The 21,663-nt window shown below is 43.0% G+C and overlaps 1 protein-coding gene and 1 non-coding gene across 5 annotated transcripts in view; one reads left to right on the top strand and one right to left on the bottom strand.

Moving 5' to 3' along the window:
- The window catches only part of Slc25a13 (solute carrier family 25 member 13), a 182,653-nt gene that overhangs the window by 139,546 nt on the left and 21,444 nt on the right, over positions 1-21,663 (top strand). For all 4 annotated transcript variants that reach the window (NM_001419627.1, NM_001419624.1, XM_087657977.1 and 1 more), the window contains exon 14: positions 8,732-8,872. In NM_001419627.1, the coding sequence (NP_001406556.1) occupies positions 8,732-8,872 (141 nt within the window). The remainder of the gene's footprint in view (positions 1-8,731; positions 8,873-21,663) is intronic.
- Positions 12,043-12,149, bottom strand: LOC120102562 (U6 spliceosomal RNA). Its single transcript, XR_015687387.1, has one exon. It is a non-coding gene; the product is annotated as a U6 spliceosomal RNA (small nuclear RNA).

The following is a 21,663-nucleotide window of genomic DNA, read 5'->3' as shown; positions in this document are numbered from 1 at the left end:
TAGCCATCTAAGCCCATTTTACTGAGAGGGGATATTAGAAGAAAAAAACTATAATTTTGCTTTGAGCCCCAAGAAATCATATCATGTGAAAAATTAGAGCATTTTGGAAATGGTGCTTTGTGTGGAGAGAGCCACACTCGTTTGAGAGGCTCGGTGTGCGGGCTCCATGCTGGTACAGTTGCAGCTGCCACAGCACATTTCCCTCACTGGTTGCTCTCGGGCCGCGGGGTGTAAAGGTGCATTTGTGTTGATGATGGGAGTCAGACAAGAATAGCAGTAGCCAAAGCCGTTGTATAAAGGTGTGAACGGCAGTGTATATAGAGGTGGGGTGTCCATTGTTCAGATCTCGAGCTAATGCTGTATTTATGTAAAATCTAGAATAACCATTGTTTTGCAAATCCATCTGAATAAAATAGAAATTGCCACTAATTAACCCATTTCTGATTGAGTCTAAATCAGTCCTCAAAGATATTTCAATGATCATAATTCCTACTTGTCTGACTGCTGTGTGGTTTGTTGACTAATCTACAAAGAAAAACTGTGATAAATCTGTTAAGCCAATTTAATTTATCTAAAAAAAACACACCTCTGCATATCTCTTTGGTGTGTATGGATCTTTTATTTATGTGCTTGACAAAAGCGTCACAATTCATGGAAGCTGTGGTCCAGATGATCAGATTGACCAAAGACACAAACAGGCACAAAGAAGAAAGAAAACTGAAAGCCAGTTTCAATGCTCAGTTTCTTTGGTAATGCATTAGCATAAAGGTTCTGAGCTTTGGTTTGAAATTAGGCCCATCTGGGCTCAATTTCTGTCTCTGCCATGGACAGACTTCTGTCTCTCCTTTTTCATCTCCAGAAAGGCAAAACTAACAGAGCCTGCATGGCACAAATAGAGGAAGGGGACAGAGGACGTCTGGGTAGAGTTCAGCACTGTGCCCACTGTGCTGCAGGGTCTCCACAGACTCTGGCCTCTTGAGAGGAGGATGAAGAGAAAGGATTTGTGAGGGCCCTGTCATTCAAGACTTATGACTGCGACTTGTTTCTAGCCACATCTGTGAACCATTCATTCTTGGGAAGTAAGTCTGCAAATGGCTATCCTTCCAAGGTCTCAGGATGTGGCTTAGTAGAAAAGGGCCCACCTAGCCTGCACAATGCCATTGTCAGCACCAAAACCAGAAGACTACCTTTGCCTTGCTTGTTAGGGAAGCACATCATTCCAGAAAAGAACCTTCAGGACTGATGCATGTATAGTTGGTATTGTCAGAAGCTGGAGATGATTGTAATGGTGTTCCCAGTAGGGGACCAGTAGATACCCACTTGTGCTAAGAAGGCCAAGGGATTCGAGCAGCTCGCACAATCAAAAACTAAAAACATGAAGGCCAGGTGTGGTGGTGCATGCCTTTAATCCCAGCACTCGTTGCAGTAGATGGTTCTATTAGATCAAGGCCAGCCTGACCTAAACAGCAAATTCAAGGTGGTGTTGCTTTGACTGGGAAAGCCTTCGTACTCAGCCAACCTCAGCTTGACAAACGTAAACTAAGTGCAGCTTCTTGTGATCCTTGCATCGGTACACTGTCAAGTGTCTGGCCCTTCTCCAACATACAGGACCCCTGCCCAACTCTAGACCCCTGCTCTAGATGGGAATCCTAGGGAGCAGTAGTTAATAGAAGCTGGGAGCTACACCAGAAAGATCACTGAGGCAGATTCCTTCCTCATAGTTGATGGGACTAATGTTGATACACACCAAAACCAGTCTCCTAGATCAGTAAACAACCGGTATCATGCTCACAGATTATGTGCAGGGTAAAGGGTCTCATAGCTATAGGCGGAAGGAGTCTCCCTCCTTCACTTCCTGTGCTGCCCGAATATGACTTTCCAGTGCATCCTGTGCCACTGATTATGGATCTTCTTGTTTATTTGGCTTGTGCTACGTTTAAGTTCTTCCTCTGATGTTCTAATGCATGGATAGGCATCAGTAAATTCTCCATGTGACTGTTTTTAACATCTTTGGAAAACCAGGTGAAAATTTCACTTAGGAAAATTGCTTTGAATGTTAAACTAATTTGAGGAAAAAGGACACTAATAATATTTGATCTAACTTTTTAAAAATGGTGTTTTTTTAAATATCATCTGCATTCGAAATTGAGTTATGGGCAAATATACACTTATAACATTGACTCTTCCTAAATAACAATAATTGGTTCCCTAGTCTTCAAATCTTTTATCCCTGTTACAACAAAACACAAAACCTATAATTTCTTTCATTTTGGTTTTGTGTATCTTGCATAGTTATTTCTTGCTAATGATTCTTATTTTGAAAAAAAAAAATGTTGACCAGTTCTTTCTTTCTCCTTTGAAGGTATGTAATATTTTTGAATGCCACGTAATATTTTTTGAATGCTAAGTTCTTGCTGTTTAAAAATGGAATAGATTTTTTTTTCATTTTTCTTTTTGCTACTGTTCAGTCAAATAAAGTAGATTGTCAGATATTCTTGTTCGGTATAGTAACTGGCTGGGTAAGAATCCACATGACTGAATTCACCCATCTATGGGTCGTGTGTACACACAGTAGGCTCTTTGTGAAATACCCATGTGGTGTTGTCTATGACTCTGGCTCCTCCACTGACAGGTACCAGTACAGCCCTAAATTGTGTTTGGGCTGTCTGCTGTGGCTTCCAGGTTGTGTTGAGTTTAGCAAGAGCACACACAAGTAATTTCCTCTTTAATCGTCAACATCATCTCTATTTTGCTGATCCTAAGTTCTTGTAGAGTGCCAGAATCTTGCTATCAGTTCTAGGGGGCGGGGACATGGCTGTGATTACATATCAGAACGTTAGCTGTCTTGTAGCTCAGGCTGGCTTAAAACTTACTTTCCACGAAAGGCTTTAGATTTTTAATCTCTTATTCTCCTCCTGTACTCAGAAATGATTGTGTCTTGCTTTAATAATAATAATAATAATAATAATAATAATAATAATAATACCCCCAGCTGTTTTACCTCTGCACTTTATATCTTTCTTCTTGGGGACTCTAAATACGCATTGTCTTCCGCATACACTCCTAGTGGAGATCATTTCTCAAGTTCCTCCTGTGTCTCGGCAGCCACTTTGCTTTCACATTAGGTCACCAGGTTTGACCGTGTCTGATGTCTGCAAACCTCATTGACTAGTTCACCAACTTCTTTCTAGAAGTCCTGTTCCAGAGTTACTTCTCAGGACATTACCATAGTTAGTGTTTTCATTCACCACTCTTGCTTTTAATTCTCCTTCCAACCTCATAGGAGCCCCTGGGTTGACCTTCCGTGGAGTGTGGCCTCTACTGAGTCTTAGTTCTTATCTCCCAGTTGACATTCTTCACATTCTGGGCTGATAGTTCTCATTAGTATTCACTGTGCTCTGAAACTGCTGGGAAACCTCAACTCCTTTCACCTCTCCTCCTATTCTGCATTCTAACTCTGTTGGTTTTCATTGTGCTGGATGCCTCTCCTCCCTTCCCTTCTCCTTACAGACATAATTGTCCTAATTGTACCTTTTCTCTCTTTCCCTATCTGCTAAAACCCTAATTGTTACCCTTGGCTTGGGCCCCGTTTTTTTTTTCCAAATTAGCACCAAACACAGCCCTTTGTTATCTAAGCCTCTTTCCAAGTCTTAGATGCTCCCCTGCAGTTCTGAGCTATCTATGTTTACATGGCCTCTCTTCATTCAGATCTAACTACACCACTTCCACTGTGCAGGTCTCTCTTCAGGATGGTGGTCAGGGTCCAGTCCTTCTTCCCAGACTGTCTTTCCATGATTTGGCTCAGTGGTTTCATTTTCCACCATTTTCTTCCATACCCATCAGTTCTATCTTGACTCATGGGTTGAGACCCTGTTGGGAGTTGCATATCAGATATTCTAAATATCAGATACTTATATTGTGATTCATAATAGCAACAAAATTACAGTTATGCAGTAGCAGAGGCAAGAATATCACTTCAAATCGAAGCCAACGAGTCTATAAAGCAAGTTCCAGGCCAGCCAGGACTACATAGCAAGACACAATCTTGCTTCTCACTTAACATAGAAACAAATAAACATACAATGTTAAGACTCTTTAGAAGCTCCGTCTCCAAGTACATGCACTTGCTGAAACATAGGTACTCAGGTTTCTTAGCTTAGTCAGACATCTGTGACTTTCAATAAACTAGTTTAACTTGTACAATTACCTTTTCGTGTTTACCCTGATGTAAAGACACAAAGTACATGCAAGGCAGGGAGGGTCCAGGTCATCCATATGAGATATTAACTGGATGTCCATTATTAGTTCCTTACGTTCTCAGAGAACAAGAATGCTTTCTTGCTCCTGCAAAATTCCCAGGATGAACTTTGCCCTTTTCGGGGTGGAGCAAGGAAGTGAGTGAGTTAGTTAAGAGGTTTTAATGTACCCCAGGTTAACCTCAAATTTTCTATACAGCAAAGGAACTCTTGATCTTCTTGCCAACTTCTATCTCTCACATGCTGAGGTTACTGATAGTTTGTCCCCACACCAAGCTCTTAAGCACAACTTTGAACAAGCTTTTTTATAAAATGTTTAGAGAATCAGTTTCAGGAGCAGAAACACATGTATCAGTCAGTTTTCTGATGCAGTGATAAAACACCATCCCCAAAAGCCCTCGTGAAAGAGTTTATGTGGGCTTATGGTTCCAGAGGGATACATGTCCATCCACCATGACAGGGGACTATCCAGGTGGCCACAGACAGACAGCAGGAATAGGAAGCTGAGAAATTCGAGCCTTCAAAAGCAAGCATGAAGCTGACAAATCAGAAGTGGGATAACTCTCAAAGCCCCACCCACAGTGATGCACTTCCTCCTACAAGTCTACAACTCCCCACGATCTCTCCAGATAGTGCCACCAACTGGGGACTAAGGTTTCAGGTGCCAGAAGTCTAAGTGGCCCATTTCTCATTCAAACCACCCTAGCAAGTCTGTGTTTTTCTCCTCAGTTGGAATGAGTAACAGGAGCTAAAGCAAGAAAACCAGAAAGAAGCCTGCCTTCACTGAGGGCACAATACAGCAGTGTGAGTTCAGTACAGCAAATGTTCTTTGAAACCCACTAGAGACTCCAGAAAGTCATAAGGAAAGCGGTTTCTGACACACACTACATGTACACAGTATCTTTGCCCATCCAGAGCCCTCGAGTGATGAGGGGCACGAAGCCTTTGTGTACAATAGCCGTTCCTGTTCATTGTTGGCCCGTTTGAGGCATCTTTGATCTCCACAGAGGAGGAACGTGGCTAAGGTACTATGAATAGACAATAGAGTGGGAGTTGGAAGAGCAGCAGACAGCGAGTGTGCTGTGCGGTCAGTGATCAAGCCCTGGAGATGCCCAGACACTGTGTACCAAACGATAAGCATCTCCGCTCGGTGCCTTCAAGTCTCGTTTCCTTCCAGCCAGACTCCAAAAGACCCGTTTCATCTTTGACACCTTTGTAGTGTGCCACGTTGGGTCTGTGAGCTCTTTCTTAGTCCACCGGAGGCTAGGTATATACATCCTTCCATTCGTTCTAGTGCATCTCGTCCCTGCAGCCCCGTGAACTGTATTTTTTTTTTCTCTCCTGCATCTCAAGTATCCTAACCTGGCTTCGCTATTCCTAAGAGTAGGTATTTGTCTGTTGTCTTGGAGTTGGAGTTTGAGAGTTAAGTTTCTATCTTATTGGATGCATTGTTAAGTTTTGCAGGTGTTTGTAAAGAAATAAAATAATGAGACAATTCTAGGTCTAAAAATTATACCTTTGATAATGGCAACGCTTGGTTGTGAGATCAAAAGGAAAACATAAAAGCTGTTCTCCGAAATAATATCGGGGATTGGAATTAGAAATCATAGCTTTTATAGAAGGTGAGAAAACCCTCAGAATTGACAGGCATCCTCCAGATCACATATTAAAGAGATTTGTCAGTCCTCTGTATGCATAATCAGATAGGAAAATCTTAAAAAAGCACAGACACAGAAATTCTTAATTGTCTTAGTTGTCTGGTGTGGAATCCAGAAGTCACTACCCCTTACAAATTCAGCAGGTGATTGTGACCTGGCCAGCACACAGAACCTTAGGAGAAAAGGACCCCTACTTTTAGTGTGTCTCACCACTGCTCTGCCTTGTCGGCCAACCGGCGGCCTGGAGATGAATGGTCAGCATTTCTTTGCTTTTTGTAATAAGTGAGGTAATCTGTCAGATAAGTGAGCTGAGGGCCTATCTTCTAGTGGGGCGCTCAGCTGCCTCCTTACCTGCTGTGAGAGCACTGGGGTGTGCTGAGAATTACTCCTGTTTTGAGCTTTGAGAAATCAGCCATTAAAGTTACAGGCCTCTTTGTAGCCTAGCCTTCTGCTTCTTACATTGTATGCTCAGAAAGTTCTCTCGCCTCTAAAAAGAACGAAAGTCAAAAAGAGAAACCAGCCCTTAGGCTAATTCCGTTCCACTGAATTGTCCTCAACAATTTTTGTTCCTTGGAAGAGGTCTTATTGCTCGAACTATAACTTCTCCCCTTTTATAGCACATTTTCGTATTTGATAATGATCTCCACTTTAATATGAAGAGTTCCCTGGTCCAGAAGCACTAAAAGGATCTTCCCCGTGTGCTTAATATGGTAACTAAGTTCATTTCTTGTTCATCAGCTGAGCGTCTGCTGTGGAGGACTTGCTTGCAAACCCATGGCATGCTCTAGGGTGGTGGAAAGAGCCCCTCCCTCCCCCCAGGTTCCTGCAGGAAGCAGCAGAGCGTGAGGAAGCTCAGCTCTTCTGAGCAGAGGACAAGATATGATTGTATGGACCAGGAGGGTACAGCAGCCCCAGACGTGCTCTCTCCGGTACCAGGGCCTTCCCAGGACCTCCTGAGTTGTTTGGATGGCCTCCTAGAGAAGGAAATGGGCAAACAGCATCATGGGAGTGGACGGGGAGAGGTAACCTGTGTCCGAGAAATGCATGAACACCACTGCTCTGTAAATGCAGACAGGGAAAGTTGTTTGGTTTTCTTTTTTCCTTTTCTTTTCTTTTTAATGTGCCCCCATGAAGAGTCAGCATTGTTGAAAAGAGAAAGACAGTAAACAAACATTTCTTCCACTTTCTGTGAGCATCATTGTCCAAATAACACGGCATCGATACAGAAATTTAAGAAGTACTAAGAAAAACATTAAAGTCTCTGATAAAGTGCGGGTCTTCTCTGTGGGGCGTAACACTTTCCGCTTAACACGGACGGTGAGCATTTCACACGGTACTCAGTGCCTAGTATTCAGTGCACGGGTGTACTCAAACGCGTTTAATCCGTTCTCAGCATCGGGTGTTTATGTTGTTTCTTAATCTGATTGCACACTATGATGGACAGTGCTTCGGAGACCTCTCTCGTAGTTTAATTAATCCCATTTAGCATAGACGGACCACTTGAGAGATGCATGCACTGAATCCCAAGAGAGCCTTCCAGGTGGTTCTTCCAGTATGACCTAGCGTTAGTGACATCATTTCAGGAGACACATTCAGAATTGTGCCTCGTCGTGACTAATCTTAGTTGGAGTATATAAAACTTGTTATATTTCTCATTCATAAATAACAAGTTGGAGACCATTAAGAAAAAAAGCATACGGGCTTACGATTAATATGGACTTAGCTCCAAAATGAGGTTCCTTGTATTGTACTCTTTTAACATTTCGCTGGCGAACTGGCGATTTCGGGCGTGTGGTATCCAGCCATCCCCCGAGCAAATTAGCACATGGTGTACAAAGTTTAGGCTGTAATCAATTTAATTCATATTTATACCACTCAACATATTGTTTAATTTACATGAAAGGAATGATTCTATGCACGGGCAAAGTGTAAATAAAGTTGTAAGAGTAATTCCATAAAATGGAATTTGAATCCTGCTGGTTTCTCTTCAGATTTTCTTCCTCTGAGTTTACAAGTCTTCGGCAATTTTTAAATCACTGCCAGAATCAGAAAATCTGTGATGCGAGTTGTCCTTCTTGCTCTCTCCTATTTTAAGATACAAATCTGTCTATTTGAATATTAACTCATTTTTATTTTATGATTTTGAGTTTAGTCTAGTAATGCCTTTGTATCTTTGGCTTGGGTGTTGTAGTAACTGTTATCCATGTTTCCTGAAATCCTCTGTTTTTCTGGTGCCGGGGATCAAACCTGGAGTCTAGTGCAAGCGAAGGCCTTGCACACACCACTTAAAGTTCCTTCTGATTTCAGGGTAACTGGAGCCAACAGCAGTCTCCCTCAGCTCTTTGTATTCTTTTGTTCTCCACAAAACTAGAAATTCAGCCCTAGAAGCTTCCAATCCACAGTGGATTTTGATTCACACTTACAGTTCCTAGCTGCACTTTTATTCCTTTTTAAAATTCAATTACGTTTGGGTACACACACACACACATGCACGCACGCGCGCGCACACACACACACACACACACACACACACACACACACAGAGTGAACTCACAGAACAACTTAGCAATAGCCAACTCTCTTTCCACCATATGAGTCCCAGGAATTGAACTCAGGTCCTCAGGCTTGGTGGCAAGCACCTTTACCCATGTAGCCATCTTATTGATCTGTTTTAATTGATGGATAGAACTGGATGATCTGAGCCCAGCATCCTATGAGGCTAGAATATCCCAAACTTCGTTCAAAGAAAGTATTCTTCTTACCTTGATCCCTTACCGTGTTTCAGCTTTGATCCTAAAATTTCCCTTTTCTCTTTAGGCTGGAGGCTCCCAAGTGATTTTCACAAATCCTTTAGAAATAGTCAAGATTCGCTTACAAGTGGCTGGAGAGATCACCACTGGCCCCCGCGTCAGCGCTCTGTCGGTGGTTCGAGACCTGGGGTTCTTTGGCATCTACAAGGTAACTTTTCTTTTACTGGTTTGTTTAATTACTGTTATTTTAAGCACATAAAAATAAGTTCTGCTAGAACCCATAGGGCACCATCACGCCAATTAGGAGGCGTCCCTTCCTATCCTCTGTCAGCAAACTGTCCGCAAAGACGCAGAAGATCTGTGATGCTGTGAGAGCAGAGTCTCTTCAGTGACACTGACCCCAGCCACTGGCTGCAGCTTTTTTTTTTTTTTTTTTTTTTTTTTGGATTTGTACTGATATAAGAATTTGATTCTCTCTGATGTCTGTGTATGTGTGTGTGTAACATAGGATGATGGGTACACACGTGGTTGGGTGTGTGAACACATGCATGTGATCACCAGAGGTCAACGTTAAGTGTCTTCTACTGCTTTCCACTCTTCCGAGACATGTGTTTCTTACTGAACCTGGAACTTACTGAGCGAATGAGTCCCAGTGACCCTGGTTTCCACCTCCCCAACACTAGGCTTACAGGCATGTGACCACAGCTCGCTTTCTATATGTGCTGTGGAGAGCCCTACTGAGTCTTTTACCTTGCATGACAAGCAAAATGGGAGCCATCTCCCCTGCCTCAAAAACAAATTCTTAGATGAAAAATGTGCTTTCTGATCTTACATATATATATATATTTTTTATTATTATTAACTTGAGTATTTCTTATATACATTTCGAGTGTTATTCCCTTTCCCGGTATCCGGGCAAACATCCCCCTCCCCCCTCCCCTTCCTTATGGGTGTTCCCCTCCCAACCCTCCCCCCATTGCCGCCCTCCCCCCACCAGTCTAGTTCACTGGGGGTTCAGTCTTAGCAGGACCCAGGGCTTCCCCTTCCACTGGTGCTCTTACTAGGATATTCATTGCTACCTATGAGGTCAGAGTCCAGGGTCAGTCCATGTATAGTCTTTAGGTAGTGGCTTAGTCCCTGGAAGCTCTGGTTGCTTGGCATTGTTGTACATATGGGGTCTAGAGCCCCTTCAAGCTCTTCCAGTTCTTTCTCTGATTCCTTCAACGGGGGTTCTATTCTCAGTTCAGTGGTTTGCTGCTGGCATTCGCCTCTGTGTTTGCTGTATTCTGGCTGTGTCTCTCAGGAGCGATCTACATCCGGCTCCTGTCGGTCTGCACTTCTTTGCTTCATCCATCTTGTCTAATTGGGTGGCTGTATATGTATGGGCCACATGTGGGGCAGGCTCTGAATGGGTGTTCCTTCAGTCTCTGTTTTAATCTTTGCCTCTCTCTTCCCTGCCAAGGGTATTCTTGTTCCCCTTTTAAAGAAGGAGTGAAGCATTCACGTTTTGATCATCCGCCTTGAGTTTCATTTGTTCTAGGCATCTAGGGTAATTCAAGCATTTGGGCTAATAGCCACTTATCAATGAGTGCATACCATGTATGTCTTTCTGTGATTGGGTTAGCTCACTCAGGATGATGTTTTCCAGTTCCAACCATTTGCCTACGAATTTCATAAAGTCATTGTTTTTGATAGCTGAGTAATATTCCATTGTGTAGATGTACCACATTTTCTGTATCCATTCCTCTGTTGAAGGGCATCTGGGTTCTTTCCAGCTTCTGGCTATTATAAATAAGGCTGCAATGAACATAGTGGAGCACGTGTCTTTTTTATATGTTGGGGCATTTTTGGGTATATGCCCAAGAGAGGTATAGCTGGATCCTCAGGCAGTTCAATGTCCAATTTTCTGAGGATCCTCCAGACTGATTTCCAGAATGGTTGTACCAGTTTGCAACCCCACCAACAATGGAGGAGTGTTCCTCTTTCTCCGCATCCTTGCCAGCATCTGCTGTCCCTTGAGTTTTTGATCTTAGGCATTCTCACTGGTGTGAGGTGAAATCTCAGGGTTGTTTTGATTTGCATTTCCCTTATGACTAAAGATGTTGAACATTTCTTTAGGTGTTTCTCAGCCATTCGGCATTCCTCAGCTGTGAATTCTTTGTTTAGCTCTGAGCCCCATTTTTTAATAGGGTTATTTGTTTCCCTGCGGTCTAACTTCTTGAGTTCTTTGTATATTTTGGATATAAGGCCTCTATCTGTTGTAGGATTGTTAAAGATCTTTTCCCAATCTGTTGGTTGCCGTTTTGTCCTAACCACAGTGTCCTTTGCCTTACAGAAGCTTTGCAGTTTTATGAGATCCCATTTGTCGATTCTTGATCTTAGAGCGTAAGCCATTGGTGTTTTGTTCAGGAAATTTTTTCCAGTGCCCATGTGTTCCAGATGCTTCCCTAGTTTTTCTTTTATTAGTTTGAGTGTGTCTGGTTTGATGTGGAGGTCCTTGATCCACTTGGACTTAAGCTTTGTACAGGGTGATAAGCATGGATCGATCTGCATTCTTCTACATGTTGCCCTCCAGTTGAACCAGCACCATTTGCTGAAAATGCTATCTTTTTTCCATTGGATGGTTTTGGCTCCTTTGTCAAAAATCAAGTGACCATAGGTGTGTGGGTTCATTTCTGGGTCTTCAATTCTATTCCATTGGTCTATCTGTCTGTCTCTGTACCAATACCATGCAGTTTTTATCACTATTGCTCTGTAATACTGCTTGAGTTCAGGGATAGTGATTCCCCCTGAAGTCCTTTTATTGTTGAGGATAGCTTTAGCTATCCTGGGTTTTTTGTTATTTCAGATGAATTTGCAAATTGTTCTGTCTAACTCTTTGAATAATTGGATTGGTATTTTGATGGGGATTGCATTGAATCTGTAGATCGCTTTTGGTAAAATGGCCATTTTTACTATATTAATCCTGCCAATCCATGAGCATGGGAGATCATTCCATCTTCTGAGGTCTTCTTCAATTTCCTTCTTCAGTGTCTTGAAGTTCTTATTGTACAGATCTTTTACTTGCTTGGTTAAAGTCACACCGAGGTACTTTATATTATTTGGGTCTATTATGAAGGGTGTCGTTTCCCTAATTTCTTTCTCGGCTTGTTTCTCTTTTGTATAGAGGAAGGCAACTGATTTATTTGAGTTAATTTTATACCCAGCCACTTTGCTGAAGTTGTTTATCAGCTTTAGTAGTTCTCTGGTGGAACTTTTGGGATCACTTAAATATACTATCATATCATCTGCAAATAGTGATATTTTGACTTCTTCTTTTCCGATCTGTATCCCCTTGACCTCCTTTTGTTGTCTGATTGCTCTGGCTAGAACTTCAAGAAAAATATGGAACGCTTCACGAATTTGCGTGTCATCCTTGCGCAGGGGCCATGCTAATCTTCTCTGTATCGTTCCAATTTTAGTATATGTGCTGCCGAAGCGAGCACTGATCTTACATATATTTTGACACCAGGTGATTTTCCTGTATTGGTACCTCTTCTTAATTAGTATTCATCTTGCTCATTTTTTTGTTTATAAAATGGTTTTCCAGTATGACAATGTCAATTTCTAGTGGAAAGTTTTGCCTACTTTTCTACCACAGATTTGCAGTGGAATAGCCCTTTACCAGTGCTGGGGGTGGGGGGGCAGATAGATGGTCACTGTGTTTTCAAGGCCAGCCTGGTTTACATAGAGAGTTCAAAACCAGCCAGAGGCGCACAGAGAGACCCTGTCTCAAAATGTAAAATAAAATAAAATAAGTTATCTGCATCTATGCCTAGCAGTAAGTTTTATCAAACAAAAGATACCCACTCTTTTCCAATGAGATTTTAACAGAATCTGTTGCCAACTCAATGGGGTGAAAATCCAAAGTCTGCCTAAAACAGCTTTATTTATATATGCAGAAAAATAGATAATTAATAGTGTATATACACAGATCGAGATGTTTTACTCAAAATACTTTTGTGAATTTTAAAGCAGTACCCCACCATTTCTTACTCCTTTTAGATACTACTTAGGTTAATTTCTAGAGAGCACTGTCTCTATTTTCATCCTAAGCCATGCATGTGAAGAGCTTTTGATGTCTGAAACCCTAGGAATTTACCCTTTAGACACTTAGCATTGAGACACTCAAGTCTTCCCCTCCCCCTCTGTCCCCTGTGCTTACAAGGGACCCTGCATGGGTAACAACTAACTGTTCTGAGCAGTTAGGTCCTTCAGCATGGTTTTTAAGTTCCTGCTTCCTCAGTATGTTTGCTCTTTTTGTTTCTGGGTTCTGCAGGTGACCTCCGTGAACATTCAAAATCTCTTCCGTTGGAGCTTTCTTTAGACAACTCCGCCCACCGCAGGCGGTTCTCTGCATTCCTCCTGATCCTGTGATCAGTACCTAGGGTCCGATAGGATCTGAGTCTCTAGGATCAGATAGAATGTGCCTCTCTCTGTTGGACTTCTTCTAAGAAGGGAGCTGGGTGCGTGAGATAGTTTGGAATAAATACATGGATATGGAGTGGTTTTATTTCTCATTTTCATGTCCGTGTGTGCATGGGCATGCATAGCAAGGTTGGTTTGAAGAGCCATTTCTCTCCACCTTCACATTGGTTCCTGGGTTTACACTCAGGTTGCCAGGTTTGTAGCAGGTGGCTTTACCCACAAAGCCATCCCTAAGGCCCTTGATAGGTTGGCTCTTTTGTTTTCAAATAGCACCAACGATGCCCATCCTATAATTGAGCAGCGAACACAGTGTCAATAGCTATTCTGTTTGCACATACATTACCAGCTCTAAGAAGTGAACGATATTGTCGAGAGCAAACACCCTCTGTTCTAACATTGTAGGCCCTTGTCATCTATGACATGAAGTAGTAGCTTGTCACTTTGATGGGATGCCAGGCAGTCTTTAAATAGGCCGTCTAGTGAAAAGTACTTGGTGCGATGGCAGTGACAGTGATCGAAATATCTCCGTGGATGAAATGGTAGGAATTTATTTTGCTGATGCAAGAGTAGACTGTGGGACTCTTGCAGAGGACACCAGGCTGGGGCTCCGTGCTTTCTGTCTTCAAATTATCTCTCAATCTTAGTCCCCTGTAGCCTTTGTGGAAGTCACCAGCACCCTGACTTCGGAGTTGGGTGAGCAAGGGTTGCCAGCTGCGGTATTTGAGCTGAGACCCGTGCTCAACCGTCGCTTGTTTGCACTTTTATGCTAAAGTTGCTTTCCAGAAATGAGCAAGATCGCTCATGTTTGAACAAGAGCACTCACTCTCCCATACGTTCCTTAATTACTACTCTAGTGGTTTAATCTAGTTCAGAAGCATTCCACAAGGCTTGGCGCTGCCTTGCAAAATGCTGTTTTGGTGAATTGGTAATTACCACATGAAGTTACTAGTGATTTTGAGCCGAAAATTTGGCTTCGTTGTGTGAGTGTCCTGACCCTTCCCACCTTCCTTTGGGCATCCTGGTCAGCCAAATTCCCAGAGACTCAAGGGTTGCCCAACAGTTGGGACCTCTCTGGTGTGTTCTGCTTGAGCCTTCACCCCAGACAGCTTCCATTTTGTTTTTCCAGTTTTGTTCCATGAACCTAGATCCAGGCCTCTCTACCTAGTTCCTTGGTCGGACATCCTGTTAAGAACTGCTTAGTGAGTGAGTGTCATGACTGTAGTTTTCTTGTGGTTCCAGGGGATTTTGTTTCCCGAGGTGTAGAGCTTTCTACTCCTGAAGTGGTTCTTGGTAGTGTTAGTTCCTTAGAAAGAAAATGCAAATGGCCGGAGTAACCTGATATTTTAAGGGCATCAGTTGTCCCTTCAAGTGAGTCTTTAAGCGGAGGACCTCAGTCCTAACTTTTATTGAGGCCCAAGCTCTTCCTTCTCCTTCCCAGGGTCCCCTTTGTTTGCTGCTGTTAACATTACAATACTGGAGGCCCGAGGGGTATGTGATTGATTCTGTCTGTGTGTTCAGGACTGCTGAGCTTAACCTTAACTCTATTGGTTTGACCAAGCTTTCTGTTTTTTCTCAAGAATTGACTTGCAAAGTACCTTAGCTTTCTGTGACCTCTGGGTAAACCGGCCATTAGAATACTTGCCTTAAAAAAATACATTTGCAACTGAAAAAAAAAAATCAAAACGAGTACAGTAAACCAGTTACACTCCTGAAGTTAGAAAAACCTTAGTGAACTGTGTAAACAAAAACTGGTGGCATTTGAGACTCAGTTAAAGCAGACAGGAAAGAGCTGATAAATAAAGGGAGAGTAAGTACTTACCTTTGAAAGACAATTTAATATGAAAAACAAACACCAAAGAGATAAAAGTAAATCAAATGCTCATGCACATTTTTTCTCAGAGCATGAAAATGCAAGGTCTTGGGCTGGAGAGATGGCTCAGTGGTTAAGAGGACTGACTCCTCTTCCAGAGGTTCTGAGTTCAATTCCCAGCAGCCATATGGTGACTCACAACCATCTGTAATAGGATCTGATGCCCTCTTCTGGTGTGTCTGAAGACAGCTACACTGTACTCAAAGTAAATAACCAAATCTTTTAAAAAAGAAATAAAAAATGAAAATGCAAGTTCTGTGCTTGCAGCTCAGTGGTGGAGCCCTATGCTATGTGATATGCGCGAGTGTACACGCGTGTGCACACAGAGGATGGGGAGCAGGGACAGAGTCATGGCCGTGTGTGTGGGTATAATTCTCCTAATCTGTCTTATAGCCCAAGTCTCTGTAGCGTAGAGTAAATCATCTGCCACAGAACGAGAGCTGCGTGAATTTACCTTTTGTGTCGGAGCTGTCAATTTATAAAGCTTATTCTTTAGCATTAAATGGAAGCCCGACGAATGGAAGTCCAAAACACTTTGACTAGAAAGCAGCCTCGGTAGTTTGCCTCTGCAGACAAAACTTGGCCATGGAGGAATGAGGATGAGCACCACCCGGCTTTAGCAGAAGGTTTTTACTGTAAGCCCAGGTGTTTGCTGCCAGGGAGAGGCTGTCTAGGAATATGGGCTCCTCTTTCTCTGTTCTAATCAAAGCATTCACTTTATTACGCAGTGCTCACATAGGTTTGTTTAAATCTCTACACATCAGAACGCTTGCATGCTCAACTGTTTTGTGTCAATAGATTACTGGAGCTATGGTTGTGCTCTGAAAGCAAGCGTAGCATCAGTTCATTTGTTTCAAAAGCTCAACTCATCCAGGATAGGAGAGTAAAACTCTAATTCTCTATAACCCAAACTATACTAGAGTATCAGTGCCTCATAAATCCAGTGTTTCTAAACACGGTGCACGGTCTCTCCTGTCGTGTTAATGGCCTCATGGTTTTACGGTGTGTGTGTGTGTGTGTGTGTGTGTGTGTGTGTGTGTGTGTGTGTGTGTGTGTATGTGTGTGTGTGGTGTTGATGATAAGTGTTTAAACTAGTTTCTTATCAACAGTAGTAATTCTTTCTAATTTTAGAAATGTTGGAAGTAGATAATAACAAATTCAAGAGATTAGTGAAAGAGAAGCACCTTTAACACACTCTTTGGCAGAATGGGACACAGGGTAGAGAATGGCTGGCACACTGATTTGACTGATTTGGTATTTTGAAACTCTTCCAATCTTGAGAAATCCCTACAAGCTGTGACTAACGAATAATCTGGGCCTTGAAACTGCCCCTTTTTCTATCACAGGCTCACTGGTACAGCCCATCACCTATGACTTTCCAACTCTCAGAGTCCTCAGAGAAGCTGATGCCAGCTGCTAGCCAGGGGAGAGAGAGGCCCGGCACCTCCACTTATAACTGATGAACTGTAAGCGTGCCTCATACTGAAAATGGACCGTAACATATTATCCCTTACAGAGGTATTAGAAGTCAGGCCGTGGATTCCTATGTCTGCTCAGGATACCTTTGGGAGTGCATGTAAAGTCCAGATTCTTAGAAATGAAGTGGTAGACCACTGTGTGTATACATTTCAGTAGTAGTGGGTTTAATCTATTGTGCCTATCTATTGACTTCATTCTATTAATATTACAAACACCTAGGGCCGATAGAGATGGCTCAGAGGTTAAGAGCACGGACTGCTCTTCCAGAGGTCCTGAGTTTAATTCCCAGCAACCACATGGTGGCTCACAACCATCTGTAATGGGATCAGATGCCCTCTTCTGGTGTGTCTGAAGACAGCTTCAGTGTACTTATGGCCATTAAATATAAAAAGTTGTGGAGGATAATCAAGAACAGACACCTGTAAGAATAATCACCCCTTTGCTTAGGAAGTAGCTCTTTTATGTATCTCTGTCCTGCTTTGCGTCCACCCTAGTGACCATTCCCACGTTCCCACCTCTGCTTCTGTCTTTTAACTGGACCTCTGTAGGATCCTTCTGAGGGCTTTCTATAACTCTTGGCCTTTCTAAAATCCAGCAGAAAATTAATCCAATCTCTGAGCACACATGTGTTATTGTTTATAGAAGCTTTATTTGTAATTGCCCAAACCTAGAAGCAATGACGGTGTCCCCTGGTAAATGAGTGGATGAACGCACTGTGGTATATTGGACAGTGGAAAAAATGCTGAGAAGAATGAGCTGGAGGCTGGAGGGATGGCTCAGCAGTTAATAGCACCGGCTGCTCTTCCAAGAATACCCAGTTTCAATTTCCAGCCCCCATATGGTAGCTCACAATTATCTCTACCTCCAGTCCCAGGGGTATGACATCCTTTTCTGGCCTCTACTGGTTCCAGGCACCGGCATACATGGCAGGCCAAATATCAATACACATAAAATAAAATTAAAATTGAGTAAAAACGAAAATGAACTATAAAACCACCAAGGGGCACGGAGGAAAGGCAAATCTGTGCCATTACATAAAAGACACAACTCTGAGCAGACTACAGGACATCTGGAAAAAGAATGTGTGCGAGCAGACTGGTTAACGTACTTCTACTGAGAGCTGACTCCGGTCCTGGAACTGTCGTGTTCATTTAAAAGGCCGCAGTGAACAGCTGACTTGCTAAACAGTGTTCGGTAGCTAGGGAGAGTCAAGTCGGCCTTCAAGACAACCAACATATCAGATCGTGCTGAAGGCTGCCCTTCCCGTCTTAGCTCGGCCAGCGCATTCTCTGAAAGACAACCACTGCATTGTGGTCCCATCTCCACTCCAGTTTGCTGAGAACATGTGTGCCAATCTAACACTTTCTCTGTGCCTGTGCCTCCTTTTTCTTCAGTGTCTGTGATAAGAGACTTACTTATCTTGGTCACTGCTGCTTTGTAGCCTTTGGCGCACCAGATAAATGACTGTTGGGCAAATAAGTGGTAACCGGAAGCCAAATCTTTTTCCCCATTACAAACGAGGGTTATGAGAGTACAGAAAGTAAGCAAACTGTTGCATAATGACCAAAGAAAGAGCACAGTACTGGGTTGGAACGTAAATGGGGGAGATCCCTTCCTCCAGTGTGCTCTGTCTCGGTGCTGGGAAGGAACCAGCAGGGGTGGCTATGGAAGCATGTTACTATCTCATGGCGATAGTCATGCAGCACCCCAGATTTCTGGGTTGCAGTCTGTATGCAGTTTAGCACAGCTGTCAGGGGAGTGCAGAGTTGAGGGGGAAGTAGATCCTACTCACAGAAAAAGGGCCAGGGGCTTCCTCAAGGAGATGGTGTGCAAAGGTTTCCGGGTGAAAGGTCTATTATAGTAGCCCAATAAGGTCTGAGGAAGGATGCAGATGCAGTCAGGATAGAAATTAAAAATTCATTTGAAAGAAGCTTCAGCCTTGCGAAGTCCTGGAAAGCGCAAAAGGGAGAGAGGAAATGGGGCAGAGGTGGGATTTTTAGAATTGCAGAGTTGAAGAAGCTTCAAGAAACTTTTAAAAGCTCCTTTACCTGCTCTTTTCTGTCACTGAGGCACAGAGGTCCAGAAATGTAAGGAAGCTTAGCTAGGTGATGCGGGCAGGCGGACTAAAGGCAGAGGGATCCTGATCCTCCTCCAGTTTTCTTCCTCCTGGGAAGGTTCTAGAAGGCAGAGGGCTGGACACAGAAGATACTGTGTGAGCATCTGTGGACATGGAGCCATGGGAGTGCTGACATCTCTGTCAGCAGGGAAGCTAACATGACAGGAAGAGGCCCAATGAGGCAGGAGTTCCAGGTGGGGGAAAGGACAGATGTAGCTCAAAGATGGAGACTGGAAAGAACAGCATCTTAGCAGCGTCCTCGGTAGGAATGAGAGAGGAGGAAGGGGATGTCCAGTGGAAATAAAGGGAGCAAAAGGCCACCTACGCTCTTTGAATCTAAAGATTCGGGCCAATGGCTCTCATTAAGAAACCAGTGGAAATCGAATCCTGGAAGCAAAAACCTCCATGAGGAGATACAAGCATATAAACCGCTCATAGGAGTTTTACTGCGAAAGAAAATAGCAACTAGAAAAGAAGTAGAGTCAAGAGTCAATGTTTTCTAGGTGTGGAGGGAGCATTGAGATATTCCTATTACTAATTGTCTTTACTGTGTTTGTCTTTTGCAATACTTGGGAATTAACCTTGGGGGCCTAGCGCATGCTAGGTATGTGCTGTAGTAACCGGATCACCTCCCAGACTGTACTTTTGCTTTGTTTTGTTTTGTTTTGTTACTTTATTGGGAGAAATTTCTATCTGCAGACAGAAGAAAAGGAGTCAGTGAAGGCAGTATTTGACACAGCTGAAGGCTGGCAAGATCAGCTATGGCTGGGATGCTCAAGATTCAGAGGTGGACTCAGAGCTGGGACACATGCGTGTAGTGCCTTCGAGCTACTGTTTGTGGAGAGCTTCCTCTTCCGGGCCCATGTTTATAATTGCATCTGCTTTACATCAGTTAACCCTCACCACAGCCCGCCAGACAGACGGTCCTCTTTTTTTTAAGCTCCAAATTACAGCTGAGAAAAGGAAGACGATGGGTTTAGTTAAGTTTTCCAGAGTGGTGAGTCTGGACTTCAAGCTCAACCTTATCCCTCTTTGAAATTTGATGTGTCTTACAACCTTTGTGGAGATAGGAAGGAAAGAACACATGCACAGTCCCTTAAATGTCCATGGAAGGAGTCATCCTGTGTGCATATAAAGCTCATTGGGTAGAACTTAGCCCCTAGTACAGATGGTGCATGTACTTATTAATTATTAATCGTAATTTTTAGCTGGAGGGTGTCAATTTTGCCCTAGCCCTGATAGGTAGTCTGATGTTCTGTATTAGACTCTTCTATCTTCGCCTTCCTAACCATCACCATCACTGGAACTTGGCATACTACTTTGGGCCTTTAGTTTCTTATTTGTTATTAGTTTTTTTGAGGGATTGGGGTTGGGGGGGTTCTATTGCCTAGGCTAGCTTCAAACTCTATATGTAGCTGAGGAGGGTGGCCTTGAACTCCTAACCCTGCAACCCTCACCTCAGCACAGGCTTGCTGGTAGGCTTGACCACACCAAGCCTGCTGGAAGAACAAATGAAGTGAGGATGGCTTTTAGAAACGTGAGTTTTACAGAACAGTGCCTAGTGGAATTTGAGTGTTTAAATAAGGGAGGAGAGAGGTGGTGCTTAAAAACCACAAATTGACCATTGTCGTAGTTACTGTTCTATTGCTGAGAAGAGACGCCATGGCCAAGTTGAGGTCTTGCTTACAATGTTAGAGGGTTAGTCCATGATCATCATGGCAGAAAGTAGACAGACATGACACTGGAGCAATAGGGGAGAGACTTACATCCTGATATGAAGAAGGCTGGGGAGAGAGAGAGAGAGAGAGAGAGAGAGAGAGAGAGAGAGAGAGAGAGAGAGAGAGAGAGAGAGAGAGAGAGAGAGAGATAGATATTAGAAGGCATTGGATTCCATTACAGGTGGTTTCTGGGAATTGAACTCTGGACCTCTGAAAGAGAAGCCAGTGCTCTTAATTGCTGAGCTATCTCTCCAGCTCCTGGTGTGGTCTTTTGAAACCTCAAGCCCAACCCCAGTGACACATATCCAACAAGGTCACCCCTCGTAATCCTTCTCAAACAGTCCCACTAAGTAGTAAGCAGGGACCGAGCATTCAAGCATATGAGTCTGTGGCAGCCATTCTTATTCAAACCACAAGTATCCTTCCATTCAGTCACCACGTGTGACGTACCAATACTCCGTTAACTGAAGTTACCAAGATCTATATGAAGGCAGTGGCCCTGGAGGAACGTAAACATGTCATTGTGGGCCCATCAACTTCTTTTAAGTATATTAATAGTCAACACAGAAAATTCAGGTACAAAAGGGCTCATGACAATAAGATGTTACCTTGTTCACGCCTAAGCTTCTGTGAATCTGTCTTTCCAGAGGCAAGCATTTTTCCAAGTCTATTATTTTGTTTTGTAGTTTTCAATTTTCAGTCTGTTATCTTTACAAAGAACCTGAAGCATCTGAACCGTGAGACTATAATATGCATGTTAGAAAGTATGTAGACTGATGGTAGCCCCTATTCATAGACTACTTCCAACATATTTTTCCAGACGTACTGGATATGCTTCTCTTTCTACCCAGCCAGCCTTTTCATTCTCTGATTTCTAATTGTGACTGGGGTATATACTTAGGCACAGCCTGCTAAAGAAATGTTGATTAAGCAACACATCAAAAAGATAGACCTGTGGCAGCCAGAGACCTTTGTGGAGAATGATTACTTAAAGGAACTTGTGTAAATGTCTTTAGTAGGATTGGGTTCTGCACTAAAAGCAATTTGACTCTCAAGCTTAAAAATGTACTCGTTCATGATTCAGTTGTGAAGCCAGAGTTGTTTCTTAGCTGGCAGTTGTTAACAGAATATACATTGGCTGTTTTCATTGTCTCGTCTGATAGAAAAAGGTACCGAGCACTGATAACGGTGATTGGTGTCACCTTTTTGGAGGACCCCATGCTGGACATTATACTAGGCACTTTATGTTATTATTACTAAATTTACATGTACTGTCTCTATAAAGTTTATAAATAAGGAACTTGACATAGAGAAAGTCCTCCGACTTGCAGAGCCTGAGCTCTGGTTCC

The sequence above is a fragment of the Rattus norvegicus genome, chromosome 4 (assembly GCF_021556685.1).
Source record: "Rattus norvegicus strain SHRSP/BbbUtx chromosome 4, alternate assembly SHRSP_T2T, whole genome shotgun sequence".
Lineage (NCBI taxonomy): Eukaryota > Metazoa > Chordata > Mammalia > Rodentia > Muridae > Rattus > Rattus norvegicus.
The sequence above is the reverse complement of the archived record's forward strand: the minus strand, read 5'-3'. Positions and strand labels throughout refer to the sequence as shown.